The 20,233-nt window shown below is 45.6% G+C and overlaps 1 protein-coding gene across 4 annotated transcripts in view; it reads right to left on the minus strand.

Moving 5' to 3' along the window:
- Positions 1–7,419: 7,419 nt before the first annotated feature.
- Tfcp2 (transcription factor CP2) overlaps positions 7,420–20,233 on the minus strand; it is a 38,409-nt gene continuing 25,595 nt past the window's right edge. The window contains exons 10-15 of one of the 4 annotated variants that reach the window (XM_036208629.1): positions 19,794–19,887; positions 18,944–19,034; positions 15,323–15,477; positions 14,771–14,913; positions 9,543–9,594; positions 7,420–7,835 (exon numbers count right to left, since the gene is read on the minus strand). In XM_036208629.1, coding sequence (XP_036064522.1) covers positions 7,801–7,835; positions 9,543–9,594; positions 14,771–14,913; positions 15,323–15,477; positions 18,944–19,034; positions 19,794–19,887 — 570 coding nt within the window. In that variant the 3' untranslated portion in view covers positions 7,420–7,800. Of the gene's footprint in view, positions 7,839–9,542; positions 9,595–14,770; positions 14,914–15,322; positions 15,478–18,943; positions 19,035–19,793; positions 19,888–20,233 lie in introns of all 4 variants that reach the window. The other 3 variants (XM_036208628.1, XM_036208631.1, XM_036208630.1) reach the window with 3 other exon arrangements.

The following is a 20,233-nucleotide window of genomic DNA, read 5'->3' on the forward strand; positions in this document are numbered from 1 at the left end:
CGCCGGCGCGTCGTGGCCGGGCCCCAGGGCAGCCTGGGAAATGGAGTCTCCACCCTGCCCACGCCCAATGGCATGCCGGGAGTCGGAGGCGGCGAGTGCCGCAAAGCCCTAGCCCGCCCTGGAATGAGCTGCAAAAGCCTCGTCCACATCGGACCCCTGGACAGAGACATCAGGGCAGCTGCAGCCTTTGGAAGCGCAAGGCTGCCGACCCTGGGCTACACATCGGCACTAACTAAACGAACTCTCCTATAAAGCCCTCCTTCTCCCCGCACCAGGACCCCATGCCCATGCCCCAGGAACGTGATACTCACGTTCACGGGCTTGTCCCCATATGACTTGCTGCAGCTGGCCTATATTAATCAAAGAAATTACAAACAATGACCTTTTTTCTTCTTGTTCGTGTGTGTGTGTGTGTGTGTGTGTGTGTGTGTGAGAGAGAGAGAGAGAGAGAGAGAGAGAGAGAGAGAGAGAGAGAGAGAGAGAGAGACAGGGTCTCACTATGTAGCCCTGGCTGTCCTGGATCTCGCTCTATAGACTAGGCTGACCTCAAACTCACAGAGGATCCGCCTGGCTCTGTCCCCACCTCCCCCAACCCCTCCTCCCCACCCTCGCATGCTGGGATTAACGGCATGCGCCACTTTGCCGATTTTTCCGTGTTCTTAATTCTTTGCAGCTCATCTTGAGAATGGGCAAGCAAGATAAGGACCAAGAAGTTATTTGGCACTTGTCCGTGACCTATAGCCTTTCTTACCGTTTCTCCGTTGACGTAAGGCAAGATCTAGGTCCATCCTGTGATACCGCCTCCCATAATCCCATCCTATATCCTGCTACTCTCCTCGCTTCATACTTTGCTTCGATAAACTGGCTTTTCCTGTAGCCCCTTCAACAATCATGCTTCTACCTGGTGCTTTTAGCTTCAACGGTCTTATGCCAACCAGTCATACGCTGGCTCATTTAGTAACTATTCAAATGTCTCCATATTAGCGAGGTCTCTCTCTCTCTCTCTCTCTCTCTCTCTCTCTCTCTCTCTCTCACACACACACACACACACACACACACACACACACACACACACACACACCATCCACTCCGTTTTTGTTTTGTATAAAGATGGCTTTGAATTTTTCTTTTTCTTTTCCCTTTCTTTCTCCTCAAAACAGGGTTTCTCTCTGTAACAGCCCTGGTTGTCCCGGAACTCACTCTTTAGACCAGGTTGGCCTCGAACTCAGAGAGATTTGCCCGCCTCTGCCTCCCGAGTGCTGGGATTAAAGGTTATGTGCCACCACCGCCAGAATCAGCTTTGAATTCTTAGTGCTCCTGCTTCATCTTCTTGAGCACTGGAATCGTAGCCATAGTTGGAAACAACTGCGTCTCCTGGTCTCTTTCTTGTACTTCTCTGGCATTACTACTGATTGAGTTTGTTATTTTTTAGTCTTCCATCACATGACACCATCACATGACACCACAAGACTAAGCAGTTCTTTGTGTCCTTTATTCCCAAAACCAAGTTTTAAAAAAGCTGGTTCTGTGATGTTTAGGATCACAGTAAATATTTATGGGCTCCATGGACGGACGGCAGGATTACATTGCGTGTAGGTGTGTGTGGTGGTTCTAAATCCTAGTGCATTTTTCCTGTAGCCAAGAAACTATGACGCCAGCTCTACCAGCTCCCAAGCCATCTCCCTTTTGGAACTCAGAAGTTAAGGGCTTTGAAAAAGTGCCATGAATTCTAATGTTCTTCCCCAGGTGACATCGGAGACTTTTACATTGTCTAGGGAAAAACAGCAGACCATGGAAAAGTATCTTTAGGATCGCACGCACTGATCATCTACCTGTCAGAACTTTAGAAGAGACAGGATGAAAGCCAGGGATCCTTGGGCTGCACTACCTGAAGATGAACCTGTGTGCTCGACTCTGAACAAGCTTCTCTATCTTAACACCCACATGGTGACTTACAACCACCTGAAACTCCAGTTCCAGGGCATCGAATACCTCTGGTTCCTGCAGGTACCTATGCTCATGTGTACATACCCACATGCATGGGATTGTGTACCTGTGTGTGCACACACATCTATACATGATTAAAAATAATAAAAATAAACCTTAAAAAAAGAAAAACAATTGGGCGGTGGTAGTGCACACCTTTAATCCCTGCACTGACCAGGCAGATACAGGTGGATCTCTGAGTTCGAGATCAGCCTGATTTAGAGTGAGTTCCAGGATAGCCAGAGCTACACGGAGAAACCATCTCGAAAAATGGATAAGAAAACAAATGAACAAAAGCCCAAAATGTCGGGCTGGGAGTGGTGCCACACATCTTCAATCCCAGCAGAGGCAGATTTCTGTGAGTTTGAGGTCAGCCTGGTCTACATAGTGAGTCCCAAGCCAGCCACAGCTATAGAGGAGGTCCCTGCCTAAATAAATTAATTAATTAAATATCGGTCATTTACATGAAAGGCTGGGAAGATAGCTGTCAGTGAAGTGTTTGCATTGCATGGGGAGAGATGTGTGCCATTATGCCCAGCTAAATCGCTTCTTATTTATGTGAGCAAACATTCTCTTTTTAAAAAATATTTTTCAAATTGTTTTTAAGGATTTTATGTTTATGGGTTTGCCAGCATGTATGCACACACAAAGATGTCAGAAGAGGGCATGAGATCCTGAAGCTGGAGTTATCAATGGTTATGGTCTGCTGTGTGAGTGCTGGAAACCAAACCGCAGTCATCTGTAAGCACGGCAAGTGCTCTTAACCATTGAACCCCCTTCCCAGCTGACAAGGGAGTCAGATCCCCCAGAATGGGAGTTAGACAGCTGAGAGCCACCAAGTGGGTGCTGGAGGGGCAGCGTATGCTCTCACCACTGAGCCAACCCTGCTGTCCCTGGGTAAACAGTCTTATTGGGCCATAAAAATCAGACAATCTTATTACTGACAATCAATGCACTTAGTGTTAGTGCTGGGCAGTTTTGTGCCAACTTGACACAAGCTAGTCATCAGAGGAGAGAACCTCAAAATTCAGAAAATGACTCCATAAGATCAGGATGTAGGCAAGCCTGTAGGGAATTTTCTTAATTAGCAATTGATGGGGGATGGCTCAGACCATGGTGGGTGGTGCCATCCCTGGGCTGGTGGCCCTGGGTTCTAGAAGAAAGCGGGCTGAGCAAGCCATGGGGAGTAAGCCAGTAAGCAGCACCCCTCCATGGCCTCTGCATCAGCTCCTGCCTCCAGGTTCCTGCCCTGTGTGAGTTCCTGTCCCCAGTGATGAACAGTGATGCTGAAGTGTGAGCCAAATAAACCCTTTCCTCCCCAGTTTGCTTTGGTCATGGTGTTTCATCGCAGCAATAGTGACCCTGCCGAAGTGAGTCACTAACAATTCTTGGAGTCCTGCAATGACCCTCTTTCCCCTCTTATTTCCCAGGAAGTCTCATTCGACTATTATGTTTCTATACATCTGTTTCTACAGGGATCCCATTCTATTTTGGGGAAAATATAGACAACAGTAAGTCAAAACAGGGCATGATTTCATTTTTCACATGTTCTCTTTTGAATGGGATGGTTAAGCGTTAATATCTATATCAATCAGTCACATAAACATAAAAGTCCACTTTTCTTTCAAAGCAGGGTCTCACTGGAGCACAGGATGACCCCAAACACTGGCAGCATTTGAGCTTTTTGCCTTTCTGCCTCCGTCCCCAAGTGCTGGGACGGCAGGTATGCCTGCCTGATTATATGTGGTGCCAGGGATTAAACCCAGAGCTTCCTGGATTCTCCGTTTTATCTCCGGCCACCATCAAATCTTGCTTCCAGAATATATCTGAAATACGTGGAAAATGTATGAGGAAATCTTTCCAAATGTATTTAACTTAAATGACATCCTGAGAATCTGCTCTTTACAAAAACACAAACAAACAGAAAACTCAACAACCCACTCAGAAATAGGGGCAGTTTACTTAGAAGGAAAGAGGTACCTCTAAGAAGAGAGGTGGGTTAGTGAGTTGGGAAGACAGGTGCTTAGGAGCAGAGAATTCACTTCACAAAACAATAATGTAGAACTATCAATTCTAGTATAGAGAGATGTTCAAGACGTGTTAAAAACTAAATCATGGTTTACTAGCATCTCTGAGATAGATGTGCATAAATGTGTTGAGGAAAAATTTCTTGCAATGATTTTCATTTACTTACTTACTTACTTATTTATTTTTTAGGCTTGAATGAGAACGGTCTCCACAGGCACCTGTGTTTGGATGTCTGGTCCCCAGTGGTGTGGCCTGTCACTGCGGTGGGTTTTGAGGTTTCAAAGCCCACATCATTCCCAGTTAGCCCTCTCTCAATGCTTCCTGCTTGTGGATCAGATGAAAGCTCTGAACTACGTACGGTTCCAGCCCCATGTCTGCCTGTCTGCCACCATGCTCCCTGCCATGATGGTCATAGAAAACCTTCTGGAACTGTGAGCCCCCAAATTAAAGGCTTTCTTTTACAAGTTATTCTGGTCATGATGTTTTGTCATGGTAATTAAAATAAAAATTAAGACGGTCTTGTCACACAGTCTTGTGCCTGTTTCCTGAGTGTTGCGATGAGGAAACCACCCCAGTCAATGACTACCTCTTTAGCGTAGGACGAGGAGAAAAGAAAAAGTTGTAACCTTATTATCCATATTTATAATAATTTTACAATGGAAAAGCCAATGAAAATTGTTCACTGAACTGAAAAGGTCAGTCATGGAATGTATTTTGTAAGCAATCACAATGGTCTATCACTAAGCAGTTACCCAGCACAGGCACGGGGATTCAAAAGCAGCCCAAGGGGGCTTCTGTTAGTTTAAAGTTCCGAGCCAGGTGCGACACAAGTGAGGAACTCCAGAATCTGGGCCGAAGAGACAGAGGGTCAGTGCAAGTTCCAGGCCATCCTAGCTACAACTGCAGTTCCTGGATGTCCTAGCCTTAAAAAACAAAAACCAAACACAATCTAACAATAGTATATACAGTCACTTCTATCATTTTGAAGGCTGCTCCAATAAGAAGTAACTTGAAATAAAAATTAGAACTACAAATTATGACCAATGTTAACAGAATCATCATTTGTACTTCACAAGAACATGAGAACCACCCATTTGGAAGGAACCTGAAGTCACCGACTGATCCAAATCCAGGCATGGTGGCAAACACCTTTAGTGGGAGGCTGAGGCACAAGACTGGGGCCAGCCTGGGCTGTATATCATGTGCGAAGCCAGCCAGAGCAACAGATCTTGTCTCCCACAAGTCACCCACCTAGGGAACTCTTCACTATCCAGACAGGGCAGGATAGTAGCCCACAGCAGCTTATGAGGACAGAAGCAGCTGTACAAACTGGGAAACCGCCCCCATAACACAGCTAGAATGTCACCTCAAAACGGGATAACGGGTAATCACGCACTAGGAAAGTCAAGCTGTTTGCGTCAATGCCAGCAATTTCCAGGGTTTAAGGTTTTAAACTTGTTTCAAACCAAAAGAAATTAGAAACCACATTACAGGTTGATTTTAATGAACATCAACAACAAAAAACTCTGTACATATAAAAAGTAAGCTTTATCAAATGCTTCAAAAACACACATAAATTCAAACCCAATACAGAATAGTTTAACATTGTCTTTGTTCATCTCAACAAAATCTGAGGAAATTTCTAGATAAAACTTTATATGTGGCCAGGTGGTGATGACACACACCTTAATCCCAGCACTCAGGAGGCGGAGGCAGGTGGATCTCTGAATTTGAGGCCAACCTGGTCTACAGAGTGAGTTCCAGGACAGATAAGGCTACACAGAGAAACCCTTTCTCAAAGAAACAAAACAAAACAAAAATCCAAATGTTACATGTGAAAAAAGAAGACCCATAATGCTTTACAAGTCTACACATGCACACAGACATACAGTCATTTGGAAGGCAGAACATAGACACAGCATGAGTTTGAATGGGAAAACAATGTATTTTCTGTAAAGCCTAAAAACATAAAAAAACACACTATGCCAAAATAAGATGGGAGGGGAAGGTGGAGTTGGAGTAGCTCACTTACACACAGTGTGAGAATGTCATCCAAGAGCAGTGAGCTCTGGCGGTGAGACTCCAGCTCTCCACCTCCAGCTGTGTTTCAGCTGCATGGTGACACTGAGCGGGCACTGGTTTGGTTTGTAGGTCTCAATTATCATTACTTATGGTGATATTTTATTTGTGCTGAAATGTGACTTTATTTGTATGTTAATAAATAAAGTTGCCTGGGGATCAGAGCTAAGAGCAAGCCATTTGGCCGAAGTCCAACAATGGTGGCACCACGCCCTTAATCCAATCACATGGCAGGCAAAGTCTCTGAGTGTTCAAGGACACGGCCAGCATGGTTAATCCCAGTACCAACCATAGAGACCAGAAGTCTGTATAGACAGGCAGTGATGAGGAAGTCATGTGGTTGGGTTTAGAACCAATGAGAAGGCTGAACAGAAAGGCAATAAAAAGACAGGACACAGGAAGAAGGTCTCTCTCAGGGGAAGGAGAGCAGCGAGTGGTAAGATAAGGTGGTCTTAGCTCTTGGCTGCTGCTCCACCTCTGGGCTTTTGACCCTTATTTTGACTCTGTTTCTTATGTAATAGGACTGTTTAGAATTTCACCTACGTCTACTGAGGTGTGCTCTTCCTCCTTCGGTAGCTAGTTTATCGTCTCCAGCGTGGCCCCCGAGAAGTGATGAGAGTGGCATTTGGTGGAGTGAGCCATGGAGGAGTGAGGGCCCCGAGAGCGCCACTGCCTGCTGGCTGCCTGTCCCGCTATACCGCCACTTTCTCTGGGTTTCCTTATCTTCAGTTAGGGGTCACTCTCTCCCCTAATTGTTATGGGTTTATTAAGGGAATGGAAACAAGAGACTCCATCTACAGAATTCATCACTCTGCCCACTCCAATAAATATTAGCCCAATACTCAGTGTGGTATTGCAGGTTAACAAAAACATAAAATCCTGAGACGCCGTCCTAACATAAAAGGGAAGGGCCTGCTGGAGTTCAGCTGGAGGAGTGCTTGCCAGCATACATGAGGCCCCGGGTTCAAGTCCAGTCCTGTAGAAATAGGCAAGGTGGAGAATGCTTATAACTCCAGCACTTGGGAGGTAGAGGCAAGAACATAAAACTGTCTCAACAAAAAATCTGTATTTCTCCTCACTGAAGAAGCTGTCAAAAAAAAAAAAAAGTGAACAAAGCAGAGCTGACCACATGCTTGAGACAAAGGAATCGATGACATCGTCTTATGAATACAGACGTTCACTTTCATATTAGAAAAATGGCAGGGGGTGGTGATGCACACCAGCACTCGGTGGCTGCCAGAGGCAGGCAGATCTCTGTGAGTTCGAGGCCAGCCTGGTCTACAGAGCGAGATCCAGGACAACCTGGGCTACACAGAGAAACCCCGTTTCAAAAAACAAAATAAAATGGAAAAAAAAACCCAAACAAACCAAAGGAAAGGACAACGGCAAGAGCTCTGTCACAGGATTAACGTCACACCACTCCACGGTCACTGTGCCCTCGGTACCCCCTAATGATGGGAGTTCACACTGGTCTCCAACAGGGGCCAGCACCAAGCAGACTCCAGTCTGGCAGGATCTGAGGGTGCCACACAGCTTGGGCCAATACAGGGGGCTGGGATTCCACTTTAGGGCCTGGTTGCCCAGCATGCCCTCTCCAACATTCACATCGCCGGGTTCCAGAAGACCTTCAGTCTCCAGTCATGACCCCTTCAAAGGGCAGCCATCAAGAGGAAGGAAGCAGCAGCCAGCAAGTGTGGAACGCTCCTCCTACTTCAGAATGACGTGATAGCTATCACTGGTTTCTGCTGTCAAAAAGATGGGAGAGAAGGAGTGATCTTTGTTGTTGTTTTTTCGAGACAGGGTTTCTCTGTGTAGCCTTGGCTGTCCTGGAACTAACTATGTAGATGAGGCTAGCCTCAAACTCACAGAGATCTCCCTGCCTTTCCTTCTGAGTGCTGGGATTAAGCAGTATTGATTTCAGTATTTTCACCTCATATGGGGCCTCACTGTAAATTAGTAAGGAGTGATACAACAACACGCCTTGATTTCCTCATTTGCTAAGGGAAGATTTAAGGCAATGGTGGCGTGGCCAGGTGTGCTTTCCTCCTATTCCTCAGGAAGCCACTTCACACAGAGAACCATATCAACAATAATGCCTCTCTCTCAGATGTTCTTCCCATCCCCCTTCTCAAAGGGAGACTATACCTCCGGAAGTGATGTGATGTGAGTCAGGAGTTTGCTGGTCTGAAGCCAGCCTGCACCTCACAGAGACCACATCAAAAAAAGTCCCCACATTTTACCTCAAAACGGTAAAACATTAAAGATCTTTTTCATTGTTTAGGAACCAGGATCCATCCCAAGGCCTTGTGTATGCTAAGCATATATCTACCCAAGTGAAAACCCACAGTCTGGAAAACCTTTAAAATTCCTTACAAAGGGGGCTGGGGAGTTAACAACCTAATAAACTACTTAAACTTAACTTAAAAATGTCTTGCATTGATGGTGGTGAATGATTCTAATCAGAGTGTTAGGAAGGATAGAAACTTGAGTCCCTCTGGCCAGCTAGTCTAACCTTCTTGGCAAATTCTAGGTCAGTGAGAGAGCTTGTATCAAAACAAACAAAACCAAACAACGCAATGGAGCTGGAAAGATGGCTTAGTGGTTAAGAACACTTGTTGGCCAAGGTTCAGTTCCCAGTGCTCATAGGGCAGCCAGCTCACAACAGTTTTTAACTCCAGGTCTGACCGACACAGTCTCCCTGCTTGCACATGGTACACATTATATATACTCAGCACACAAAATAAATAATTTTTTAAGGGCTAGAGAGATATCTCAGTGGTTAAAAGCACTGGTTGTTCTTCTAGATTCACAGTTCAATTCCCAGTACCCATTTGGTAGCTCACAACATTTGGAATTCTCATCCAGGGTATTTGAGGTCTTTTTCTGGCCTTTCAGGGCACTACACACATGTGGTGCACACATATACACGCAGGCAAAACAGCTATACACGGGTTGGGGATTTAGCTCAGTGGTAGAGAGCTCACCTAGCAAGCACAAGGACCTGGGTTCGATCCTCAGCTCAAAAACAACAACAACAACAGCAACAACAACAACAAAACCAGCTATACACATAAAAAGAAAGCTTTAAATATAATTTTGATAGATTTATATTAAAGTAGAAAAATAAATTTAAAAAGGTGGATAGTGCCTAAGTAACATACCTGAGACTGTCCTCTGGCCTCTACACATACATGTGCACCCAGATGCATGCACTCACACTCTCTTACAAGGACATTTATTTTGGGTTGGCAATAAGGTTCAGTGGAGTAAGGGAACTTGCTGCCGAACCAAATGACTTGAGTTTGGTTCCCAGAACCCACAAGGTGGAAGGGCAGAACCAACTTCTGCAGGTTGTCTAATGACCTGTGTGTGCCACGGCACGTAATAACCCACCTCACAGACATGCCAACAGATAATAAGTGCTAAAGTATGTTCTACTATTTTATTACCTTTCATTGTGTCCAGAATAAAACAGGCTTCTTCCTGGAAGTTCTGTATCATCTGGAAAAAGCAACAAGATTTGTGATCATGCCAGGCAGTGGTGGCACACACCTTTAATCCCAGCACTTGGGAGGCAGAGCCAGGCGGATCTCTGTGAGTTCGAAGCCAGCCTGGTCTACAGAATGAGTTCCAAGACAGGTGCCAAAGCTACACAGAGGGAAACCCTGTCTCGAAAAACAAACAACCCAAAACAAACAAAGAAAATCAGATTTGTGATCATTTACACCCTGGTGTGCAGGTTATTTTGAATATGAGGCTTTTCATGACACTGTTCCGAAGTAGAGATTTAGCTCCCTCGGTTCTTCTGAATAGTGTACGAATTCTGTTTACAACTAAGCTTGTGGACAGAGTGAGGATGACGCTGAAGCTCTAGTGGTTTAGTTCAGAGACATCTATAGTCAGCAAGCTCCAAATTAAAGAGTCTGTACATCCTGTAAGCCAGAACAACTGACGCTGAATAGTGCCTTAATATTGCTTACTTTGGAAGGCATTGGTAACATCTGAAACGAAGTCAAGAATTTTTCAAAATAAATTATAATTTTACAAACTAGTCTATTTTAAACTAAAATAACTTTGCTAGGGCCTTCCTTCTAAAACAACAGTAAAAGAAACAAAGCATTTTGGAAAATGTGGTGCTTAACATGCCATGGTAAAAAAAAAAAAAAAAATCAATGTACTTAACTTCCACCTCCACTCCGACCACTTTCTGTTCCACAGCCTTGAAGAAAGGCGAAGCACATCCTATCAGCAACCCAGGGCAGCAACTGCCACAAATAAGCTCTATCAGCTGACCATGGACACCTTACAAGGTTTGGGGAGCATGACCAAAGGAGCCAGATTAAAAAAAAATTACTTATTGTTCATGTTTGACTGTTCTACCTGCATGCCTGACTGTCACATGCATGCCTAGTGCCTGCAGAGGTCAGAAGAAGGTATTGGATCTCCTGGAACTGGAGCTGCAGGAGGTTGTGAGCTAACATCTATCTGAGTGCCTGGAACTGAACTTAGGTTCTCTCAAAGAGCAACGAGCGAGCACTCTAAACCACTGAGCCCTCTCTCCAGCCTCTGTCCAGACTCCACCTTTCAAACTGATGCGGGATTGAAGTGGCCCCCCGGAAGTGCTGCGGCCTCCAAACACCTTTTCTCGACAGCTCTCTGATGATGTGGTGAGGTCGGCACAGGTCCCAGGAGGTGAACACTACCAGAGGATCACAAACTCCAGGGCTGCTTGGGCTACAGAGTGAGACTGTCTAAAAAGTAGAAGAAGGGCGGGGCTAGAGCTCTGAGTGTGGGCCCGCCATGCACGCCTGTCCCGGGCTCTAGGCTCAAAGCCAGCACTTCAAAGACAAAAATCAAAGACACTCCTTTCTTTCCTGAGACAGGCTTTCTCTGTGTAGCCCTGACTGTCCTGGAACTCACTCTGTAGACCAGGCTGGCTGCAAACTCTAAGATCTGCCTGCCTCTGCCTCCAGAGAACTGGGATTAGAGGCTGAAACACTTCTTTCTAATTTCTGTGTTCCTTCCAACCACACCACATAGAGGGTTTGTCTACATGAGAGACTCCTCACTCCATGACAACATATGGCTAGGCCCAGCTGTATGTAGGTAACCACAGTTGCTGAGAGAGATCAAGGGTGTAAGAGCCTTGTCATAAAGTCTGGGGTTTGGAACAAGTTCCTCCTTAGGGCTATCTAGAACAGTGGTTTTAAAAGTGGAGCATGCACTTCCTTGGGTGAACCCCAAGACTTTGCAAGAGGTACAAAGACATGAACAGGCCCATATAGAGACCTGACTACCAGATCTCCAACTTCCATATACCTTTCTCAGACCTCTACATGTGAGTGTCATGGTGTCTAACTTGAGTGACCCAATCACAGTTGCCAAAACATGAATGACTTGAAGCAACATTATTATGTAATTTTTGGTACATAATGTAGATGTTCAAAAATAAATTCAGTGATTCTGTCATAGCAAAACCCCATCCATTCCTGCCTCTAAAAGTCCAAAGCACTATCCACTGCGCAACAGTCACCTCCCGTCCATCCCTATGTATCAATTTAGGAAATCAAGTTCACAGTGCTTCCATCCAGAGCAGAAAGTGGGACGGATGCTGAATTGTGTGCCATCTTCAGAGTCAGGGGGCAGCACTCAACTACAGATGAATTAACCATGTTCTACTAGCATGGCGAAGGGAATGGAGTCACTCCATCAATTTCTCTAATAGATGACGAGGGGCTGGGATGAGGCCTAGTTGGTACAGTAATGGTCTATCAGGCAGTAAGCCCTAGGTTTGGCCCCAGCACTGCATAAACTAAGCATGCTCGTGCGTGCTATAATCATAACCACAGCACTTAAAGATGGAGGCAGGAGGACCAGGAGTTCAAGATCATTCCAAAGTGCACAGTGAGTCTGAAGCTGGCCTGCCATGAGATCCCATCTTAAAAAAACAAAACCAGAAACTAACCACACCCACACAAGAGATGCATGTCTAATTTCTTTTCTTCTCCTCTTTTGAAGTTTTAAGGATTAAATCTAGTGCCTTCTGCATGCTAAGCATGTTTTACCTCTGAGCTAATCCTCAACCCTTTAACTTGAGGTCTCATAAATACCAACTTGCTATTTTTGATCACCTCTGTGTGATAATTCTGTTCAGAAGATGTAAGTTTTCAACTTTCATTGAAGAAAGTTATTTGGTTGAAACAAATTTTTGCTTCAAGGAAGTATAGCAGGACAAACAATGAGATTTTCAAACATAAAATGTAAATTTAAAAACACTGGAGGGCTAGGGAGTGGTCACGGGTACTTGCTGTTTTTCCAGAGGACTCAGGTTCAGTTCCTACCACTACCAAACAGCTCACAACCACCTGTAACAGCAGCTCCAGAGGCCGACACCCTCTTCTGACCTCCACTTGTACCCACACCACACCCACACCCACCATTTAAAAAACAAGAACAAAGACAACTCTGTGGGAGCCAGAAAGCACACACGTATAATCCCAGCATTTGGGAAGCAGAGCCAGGAGGATTATCCTTAGCTACACAGGGGGTTTAAGGCTAGCCTTGGCTACAAAGACCTTATCTTAAAAAATGTAACGCCAATAAAGACTGGCAAGGGGCCTGGGAGACATTAAGTCGGTGGTAAAATACTTGCTGTGCACTCTAAGGACCCGAGTTTGGACTCCTAGCACCCACATGAAAAGCTGAGCACAGTGGCATGTGCCAGTAATCCAGCAGATCCTGGAGCTCAGTGGCCAGCCTAGTGGAACTGGGAAGCTTCCAATTCAGTGAGAGGGAGAGAGGGCTCAGGAAAACACTCAAACTCAACCTCTGATCTCCACAAGCATATGCATGGGTGGGGACACACCTGCATGCACACGCACATGACAGACAGACATGCACGCACACACGCATAGAGCATACTTTTATTTTTTAAATGAATAATTGTATTAAATCATTAAAAAATAGATTTATTTATTTTATGAGTATGAATACTTGCCTGCCAAGTACATCTATGCATCAGGTGCCTGCCTGGTACCCATGGGGGGTCAGAAAAGTGTGTCGGATCCCCTAGGATTGGAGTTATGAATAGCTATGAGCCACCATGTAGGCTCTGGAAATCAAACCTGGGTCCTCTGGAAGAGCAGCCAGTGCTATTAACTACTGAGTCACCTCTCTAGCTCCTAAATTACTATTATAATTTTGATTACAGTTCCAGTACTGGGAAAAAACAAAGATTTGTATTTAGGTTAAAAGGAATGTAACCAGAACAATACAATCTCTCTCTTGCTCTCCCTCAGGCTGGCACTAAACTGGCCAGGGATGGCACTAAACTCCTAATGCTGCTGCCTCTGCCTTCCAGATGTTGAATTACACATCCTCTCTCCCTGCTTAACCATTCTGTGTGGGGGTGGAGGGTGTGCCAGCATGCACATGTGGAAGCCAGCGGTTAACATCTGCTGTCTTCCTAAATTGCTTTTCATCTTTTTGAGACAGTCTTTCACTGAGCCTGGAGCTCACCATCTGAGTAGACTGAATGGTCAGTCATCTCCAGAGATCTTCCTGTCTCTGCCTCCTTAGTGTTGGGATTACAGGCACACACTGCTGTGACTGGCTTTTTACATGGGTAATGGGATCCTAATTCAGGTCCTTAGATCTGCAAGCTCTTTGAGCCGTCTCCCTAACCCACCATCTCTTATCAAAATGGTGTGTGTGTGTGTGTGTGTGTGTGTGTGTGTGTGTGTGTGTCTAGGAATGACAATTTTTACATATTTACTCAAGTAAGAAATTACCATTGTTCAAACTTTTTAAAATTGACCTAAAAATGTGCAAAGGATAGTTGTGTGTATGTGAGTGTGTGTGTGCAAGCGTGCACATGAGATGTATGTTTATGTGTGGTATATTGGTATATATGTGCATGTGTAGGAGTACACAATCACACAGAGGCCAAATTCCAATATCAGGTAGTCTCTATCCCTGATCACCTCCTCTTTTTAAACAGGTATCAAGCTTACTTCCCTATCTAGCCGTACCAGCTAGGCTGGCGGAGTGCAAGCTCCCATGATCCTCCTGTGCTGGGGTTACAGGCATGGGGACCATAACCATCTTTAAAAACAAAACAAAATAACACAACACAACAGTGCTGGGATCGGAACTCTTGTCCTCACACCTGTGCAGCAATTACTCGCCACTGCTAAGCCACCTCGCCCTCACCAGTTTTTGGTTTTGCCTTTTTTTCTTGGGGAAGGGGTGGGTGACGACACCATCTCATGTAGGCCAAGTGGGCCTTGAGATGAACTTGAATTCATGATTTTCCTGCCTCCAGTTCACCTTGTGCTGGGGCTATAGGGCTGCATCACTACCCCCAACTTTATACATAAAATTTTTAAAAATTAAGAGGTACAAGCAAACAATAAAATCTAAGCCAGACATAGAGTTTCATGCCAATACTCCCAGAAAGCCAGGATGCAGAGGCAGGAGGATCATGTAAACCCACAAGTTCATGGTCCATCAGGCCAAAATAGCAAGACCACATCTGTTAAAATTTTTACAAAGAATTAAAATAAAAAACCTAAGCCTCTCTGTAGACAACGGAGTCCAGCCCTGGCAGAGTGCTCTTGGCCTTGCCACATGCCCTAACAAACTATGGATGGTAATTCAACAGGACTGAGAAACTGACCTCATCACTGATGAGCACATGGATCCCTGTTGGCCCTTGTTTGTAAATCTGGCTGATCTGGTGAGGAGAAATACTGAAAAGCTGAGCAATTTTTTCTGTTAATTCAGCAGCTGTCAGTTCTTCTAGATAGATAGCGTGGTATACTGCAAGAGAAAGCACACAGTCAGTGCACGGGCCGTCTGCATCTGCAGGCAACCTGCTCATTTTTCAGAGACTCATAAATCATACAGCCTGGCTTCAGATCCTGCCTCAGTTACTCTTTTCCAATGTGAACTGGGCAAAGTTACTCAATACACCTAGCCATTCCCTCTTCTAGAGATGGAGAGGAGAGAACCTACAGCACTGTGGACATTACTAGCTTTAAGAATTTAAGCATACAAAAAGTACTGGGACTACCAGCATTCGGCACAGGTTAAGAGCTCAAAAAATGTGGGCAACTGCCATGACTCTAGAACTCTAATGCTGAACTGGTCTAAACTCCCATCACACCTGCCCATGGGTTATTGTTGCCCCTTTCTTCCTACCTGTCCTGGGCTGCCCAGAACAACCTACCGAAGAAAGTACCATCTGAATCTCCATCTTCCTGCTTCTGCTGTGGTGGCGGCGGTGGCGGCGGCGGCGGCTGCTGCTGCTGCTGCTGCTGCTGCTGCTGCCTCAACTGCAACGATTCCTGACAGACATAAATGGTTAGCCTTGGACGAACCATCCTATGTGGGAAGAAAAGGGACTGTCAGCTTTCTTCCCACGGTAAGCACACCCATGGGTAGGGTTTGAGTCCCTACATCACTTTAACGAGCAGAGATGAACTCTATTAATGCCACTTGTCTCCTTATCTCCCAGGAGGGGCTTTGTTTTTTAAGCTCATTGGTTCCAACAGGAGGCGCCTAAATTTAAGCTTCTAAACTCTGCTTTCCCCAAGAAGTTAGATGCTGAGAGAGGGGCTCAGGAGTAGACTGTTGGCCGGGCATGCTTCAGGCCCTGGGTTCTGGTCCCAGCACTGAAAGGGGAAGGGTAGATGAGGAGCCGTAGGAGAGAGGGAAGAGAACCCTGGTGCTAGCTTAGACGTGGCCACTCAGGGTCCTCATTCTCCCAAGATTTGTTCACTAAACCCTGACTTTGACTATTGGTCCTTTACAGGACCATGTAGCTCCTGGAGTCAATGGAGTTTGGGAGCTTTGGAGTTATGGTTAGAACTATTTAACATGCAAGAGTCACTGTTTTATAAAAAGGTCAGGTTCTAGATATGCTGTTTACTTAAAAAATACTAACATATGGTGGGCAAGATGGCTCAGCTGGTAAAGACCTTGCCAGTTGATTTTAATCCCTGAGACTCCCATGGTAGAAGGAGAGAAATGACTCCTGCAAGTTGTCCTCGATCTCCATATGACCCCAGACACCACCTCCCCTGCCACACACAAAACCTAAGAAAGAGGGGAGGGAGGAGGGAGGGAGGAGGGAGGGAGGAGGGAGGAGGAGGGAGAGAGGGAAGGAAGGAGGAAGGAGGGAGGAAGGAAGGAGGAGGGAAGGGAAGGAAGGAAGGAGGAGGGAAGGAAGGAGGGAGGGAAGGAAGGAGGAGGGAGAGAGGGAAGGAAAGAGGGAGGGAAGGAAGGAGGAGGGAGAGAGGGAAGGAAGGAGGAGGGAGAGAGGGAAGGAAGGAGGAGGGAAGGAAGGAGGAGGGAGAGAGGGAAGGAAGGAGGGAGGGAAGGAAGGAGGAGGGAAGGAAGGAGGAGGGAAGGAAGGAGGAGGGAGAGAGGGAAGGAAGGAGGGAGGGAAGGAAGGAGGAGGGAGAGAGGGAAGGAAGGAGGAGGGAAGGAAGGAGGGAGGGAAGGAAGGAGGAGGGAGGAGGGAAGGAAGGAGGAGGGAAGGAAGGAGGGAGGGAAGGAAGGAGGAGGGAGGGAGGAAACACTGGCACAGTGAAGTGGATGATCTGATCTCCCTCAGGCCCCCAGCAGCCTCTCTCCCCATCTGCTTCCTCCCTCAGGGCTTCTTCATCTGGTCACCCCGCTCTTTTTCATTTTGAAATACTCCTAGGAGAACACCCTTACAAATAAAGGATCTATTACTAACCTTTAAATTCTTACTTCTATTACCTATTATATTTGATTTGTGGTGCCAGAGATTGAGCCCAGGGCTTCGCACATGGAGGCAAAAGCTTTTCCACTGAGCTACATTCCCAGCCTTTGAAAGATCTCCTTCTTTCCTTAGGTCACTAACCCTCGGATTTCTAGCCACTAAGTCATCTTTCCAACCCCATCCTTGAATTAAAAACAAACAAACAAACAAAAAGGTGTGTGTATGTGTCTGTGTGTATACCTGTATACCCATCGAAGCCAGAAAAGGGCTTCAGATCTCCTGGAGCTGGAGTTCTAGGTAATTGTGAGCCTCCCATAGTGGGTGTTGGGAACCAAACACAGGTTCTCTGTAAGAGCAGAAAGCACTATGAACTCTGAGCCATCTCTCTAGCCCTTAATCCTTGAATTTTTATCTATCTCTGTGGTGGATTGAAAGAAAATGGCCCCTAAAGGGAGGTGTGGCACTATTAAGAGGTGTGGCCTTGTTGGAGGAAGTGTGTCACCGTGGGGGTGGGCTTTGAGGTCTCAAGCTTCTCACTGTGTCACTGAGACCATTCCTGACGAGATCAGACGCATTTAGGGTGGTATGGCCGTGAGGCCATTTCCTGTTGCCTGTAAGATGTAGGACTCTCAGCTACTTCTCCAGTACCATGTCTGCCTGCACACGGGCTGCTCCCTTCTATGATAATGGACTGATTCTCTGAAACTGTAGGTGAGCCACCCCAATTAAATGTTTGCCTTTAAAAGAGTTGTCATGGTCACGGTGTCCCTTCACAGCAACTGAAACCCTAAGATACTTTCCTTTAAGTTTTCCAATACTGCCAAGGTGGTAGCACACTCCTGTAACTTCAGCATCAGGAGACAAAGAAAGGAAGACCAGGAATTCAAAGCTTATCCTCAGCTACATACACAGTTTGAGGCCACTGAGACATAATGAGAGCTTCTCTCACACAGAATTCCTAATGCAGTATGTGTGTGAGGGATAAAATACAAATCTTTCTCAATTGATTCGGTCCTGTTGTTGTATATCTTATTTTCCCCCTATCAATTATTATTACTAAGCCAAACATGGTAACACATGCCTGTAATTCCAGCACTTAAGTGGTTGGGGCTGGAAGTTCTGAGTCCAAGGCTAACCTAGGTTACACAGCAAATTCAATTCCAGCCTGGGCTATGTAGCCAGACTCTGTCTCAAAAATAAAAAACATTAAAAAACAAAAATAAAACAATACCCCCCCCACACACACACACACACAAACTCAAAAAGGACTACAATTACTCTTTTTTGTTGTTTTTTCAAGACAGGGTCTCAGTACATAGCTGGTCTGAAACTTGAATACACACACACTCCCCCCCCCCTTAGTGTCTTTTCTGACTACATCAGGGTATTCTATAGACCACAAACTTGCTTCATTCTGTGTTTATTTTGTTGAGATGGAGTCTCTGGTAGTCCAAGTTAACCTTGAAGCTACTACAAAGTCCAGGGTAGCCTTGAACTCTTGATCTTCCTGCCTCAGCCTCCTAGGTTCTGGGATTAAGAGCTGAGCCAGCCACACCCAGTTGTCTGTCTGGTTCCCTTCAAAGCTGCTAGCACTATCTACACTGCTCACTGGTTTTCTTTGTGGGTACCTCCAGAGCCTACAAAGTACCTATCTTACCATGAGGACAGGAGCCATTGATGGGAGGAGCTGGAAGCAAGAACTGCTATCACAAGGCGCTCTTGGAATCAAATGTAAGAAACGATATTTTTCATTTGTGTTTATTTGGTACATAGTGGGATTTTTTTTTAAAATAAAGTGTTTTTTCCTTAAACCAAAGCATTGATTTAGCATGTACACATGCTGTGTGTATGTTTGTGTGTTTGTAGTGGAGACACATATCAGAGTCCCTGTGGGGTGGAGGCCAAAACTTCTGAGAGTTGACATTTCCCTGTACCATTTGCCTTTACCTACCCAATTCACTGGCCCACAACTAGAATTTATTTTAATGTTTAGACAAGATATATTTATCTTGCAGAGTATTGTGAAGAATTCAGGATATAAATACATCTGAAATCCAATCTCACTGGTATCTTAACCATGGGTATCTTGAAAGTACATACCGGCCTTTTAATGCATTGAAAAGTCTGATCCCATCTGCGGGGCCGCAGATTTGGATCACATCGTCTCTAGTTAGTTTCAGCAAATCTGCCCCTGGAATAAACAGGGGAAAAAAGGTTAATGATAAAGGCAGAAATTACTTCTGTAAGAGATTTTAAAATGGGCTCTACTCTGAGGACACCTCATCAGCAGTCTGTCACAGTCTTTACAGTAGACACAGCCCTGTGCCTTGGCCTCTGCCTCACCTTCTGTCTCAGTTCTCAGGCAATTAACTTCTTCACTTAACCCTACGCTTTCATCAGATGGAGGGTGCTGAGCAGCCAGTGGCTCTTCCTGTGAGAAACACCCTTCCACAGTCTGACAGACTCCCCCCAGATCCCCCCAGTCTCACCCATCCACTCCTGCTGTAGTACTTATCTAGCAGGTTCCATTCTGATGGAATCTTTCTTCTGCACAGATGATGACAGGTTCTCACCAGTACATCTCATCACCTGCATGTTCCTACTCAGAGTACACAGTACACAGAGGCTGCATAAGGCGGACTGTACAAGTAATACGGACAGTCTGTCTGTGAATGTCCCTTGGTCAATCACTGCATGAACACACGCTTTCAGTGCTATACAGAACAAACATGTTCAGACTATGAAACTGCTTCTCCCTAGGAGTCTCCCAGTATGGCTATAGACAGCTGAAAGTCTGAGGTGATGAAATTCATTTTATTTAAAAAAAAAAAAAAAAAAAAAAAAAAGACTGAGACACCCCCCACCCCCACACTCATATAGACATCAAGAGGCCCTAGAAGGCACATGAATACCCCATGCTGGAGAAGGCAAAAGGAAAAACTAATCTAACCTGAGAAGTTGGTGAAGAGCCTTGTGAATGTGGAAAACCGGTTTCGATGCAACCACTGTTGGGCTTCCTGAGGCGTGGTTGTTGGCAAGAGGTTCTAAAAGAGAACGTGTTCTTTTGTCTCTGAACAGTTCACCTGCTACCTCACTAGATAACATCACCAAACTCTTCTGCACCCTACAACCACACAGGTAGTGTCCAGGAACTGTTTCTATCACACAGGCTCTCTGCCACAAGACACTTCACTGGCAGACTGTAAGCTCTTCACAGTCTAGGGATCCTGCAGTGGCAGCTCTTTCAGAAGTCACAAAGCTCACACTAGACCACCCCGGGCAACACGATGAGCTCCACAGAAAGAGAAGCAGCAGCAGCCAGGTAGGGTGGTGTGACCTGCAACCCCAGCACTTGAGAGGCTGAGGCAGGACGACCACTCTGCATCCTGG

Source organism: Onychomys torridus, chromosome 16, assembly GCF_903995425.1.
Source record: "Onychomys torridus chromosome 16, mOncTor1.1, whole genome shotgun sequence".
In the NCBI taxonomy this organism is placed as follows: Eukaryota; Metazoa; Chordata; class Mammalia; order Rodentia; family Cricetidae; genus Onychomys; species Onychomys torridus.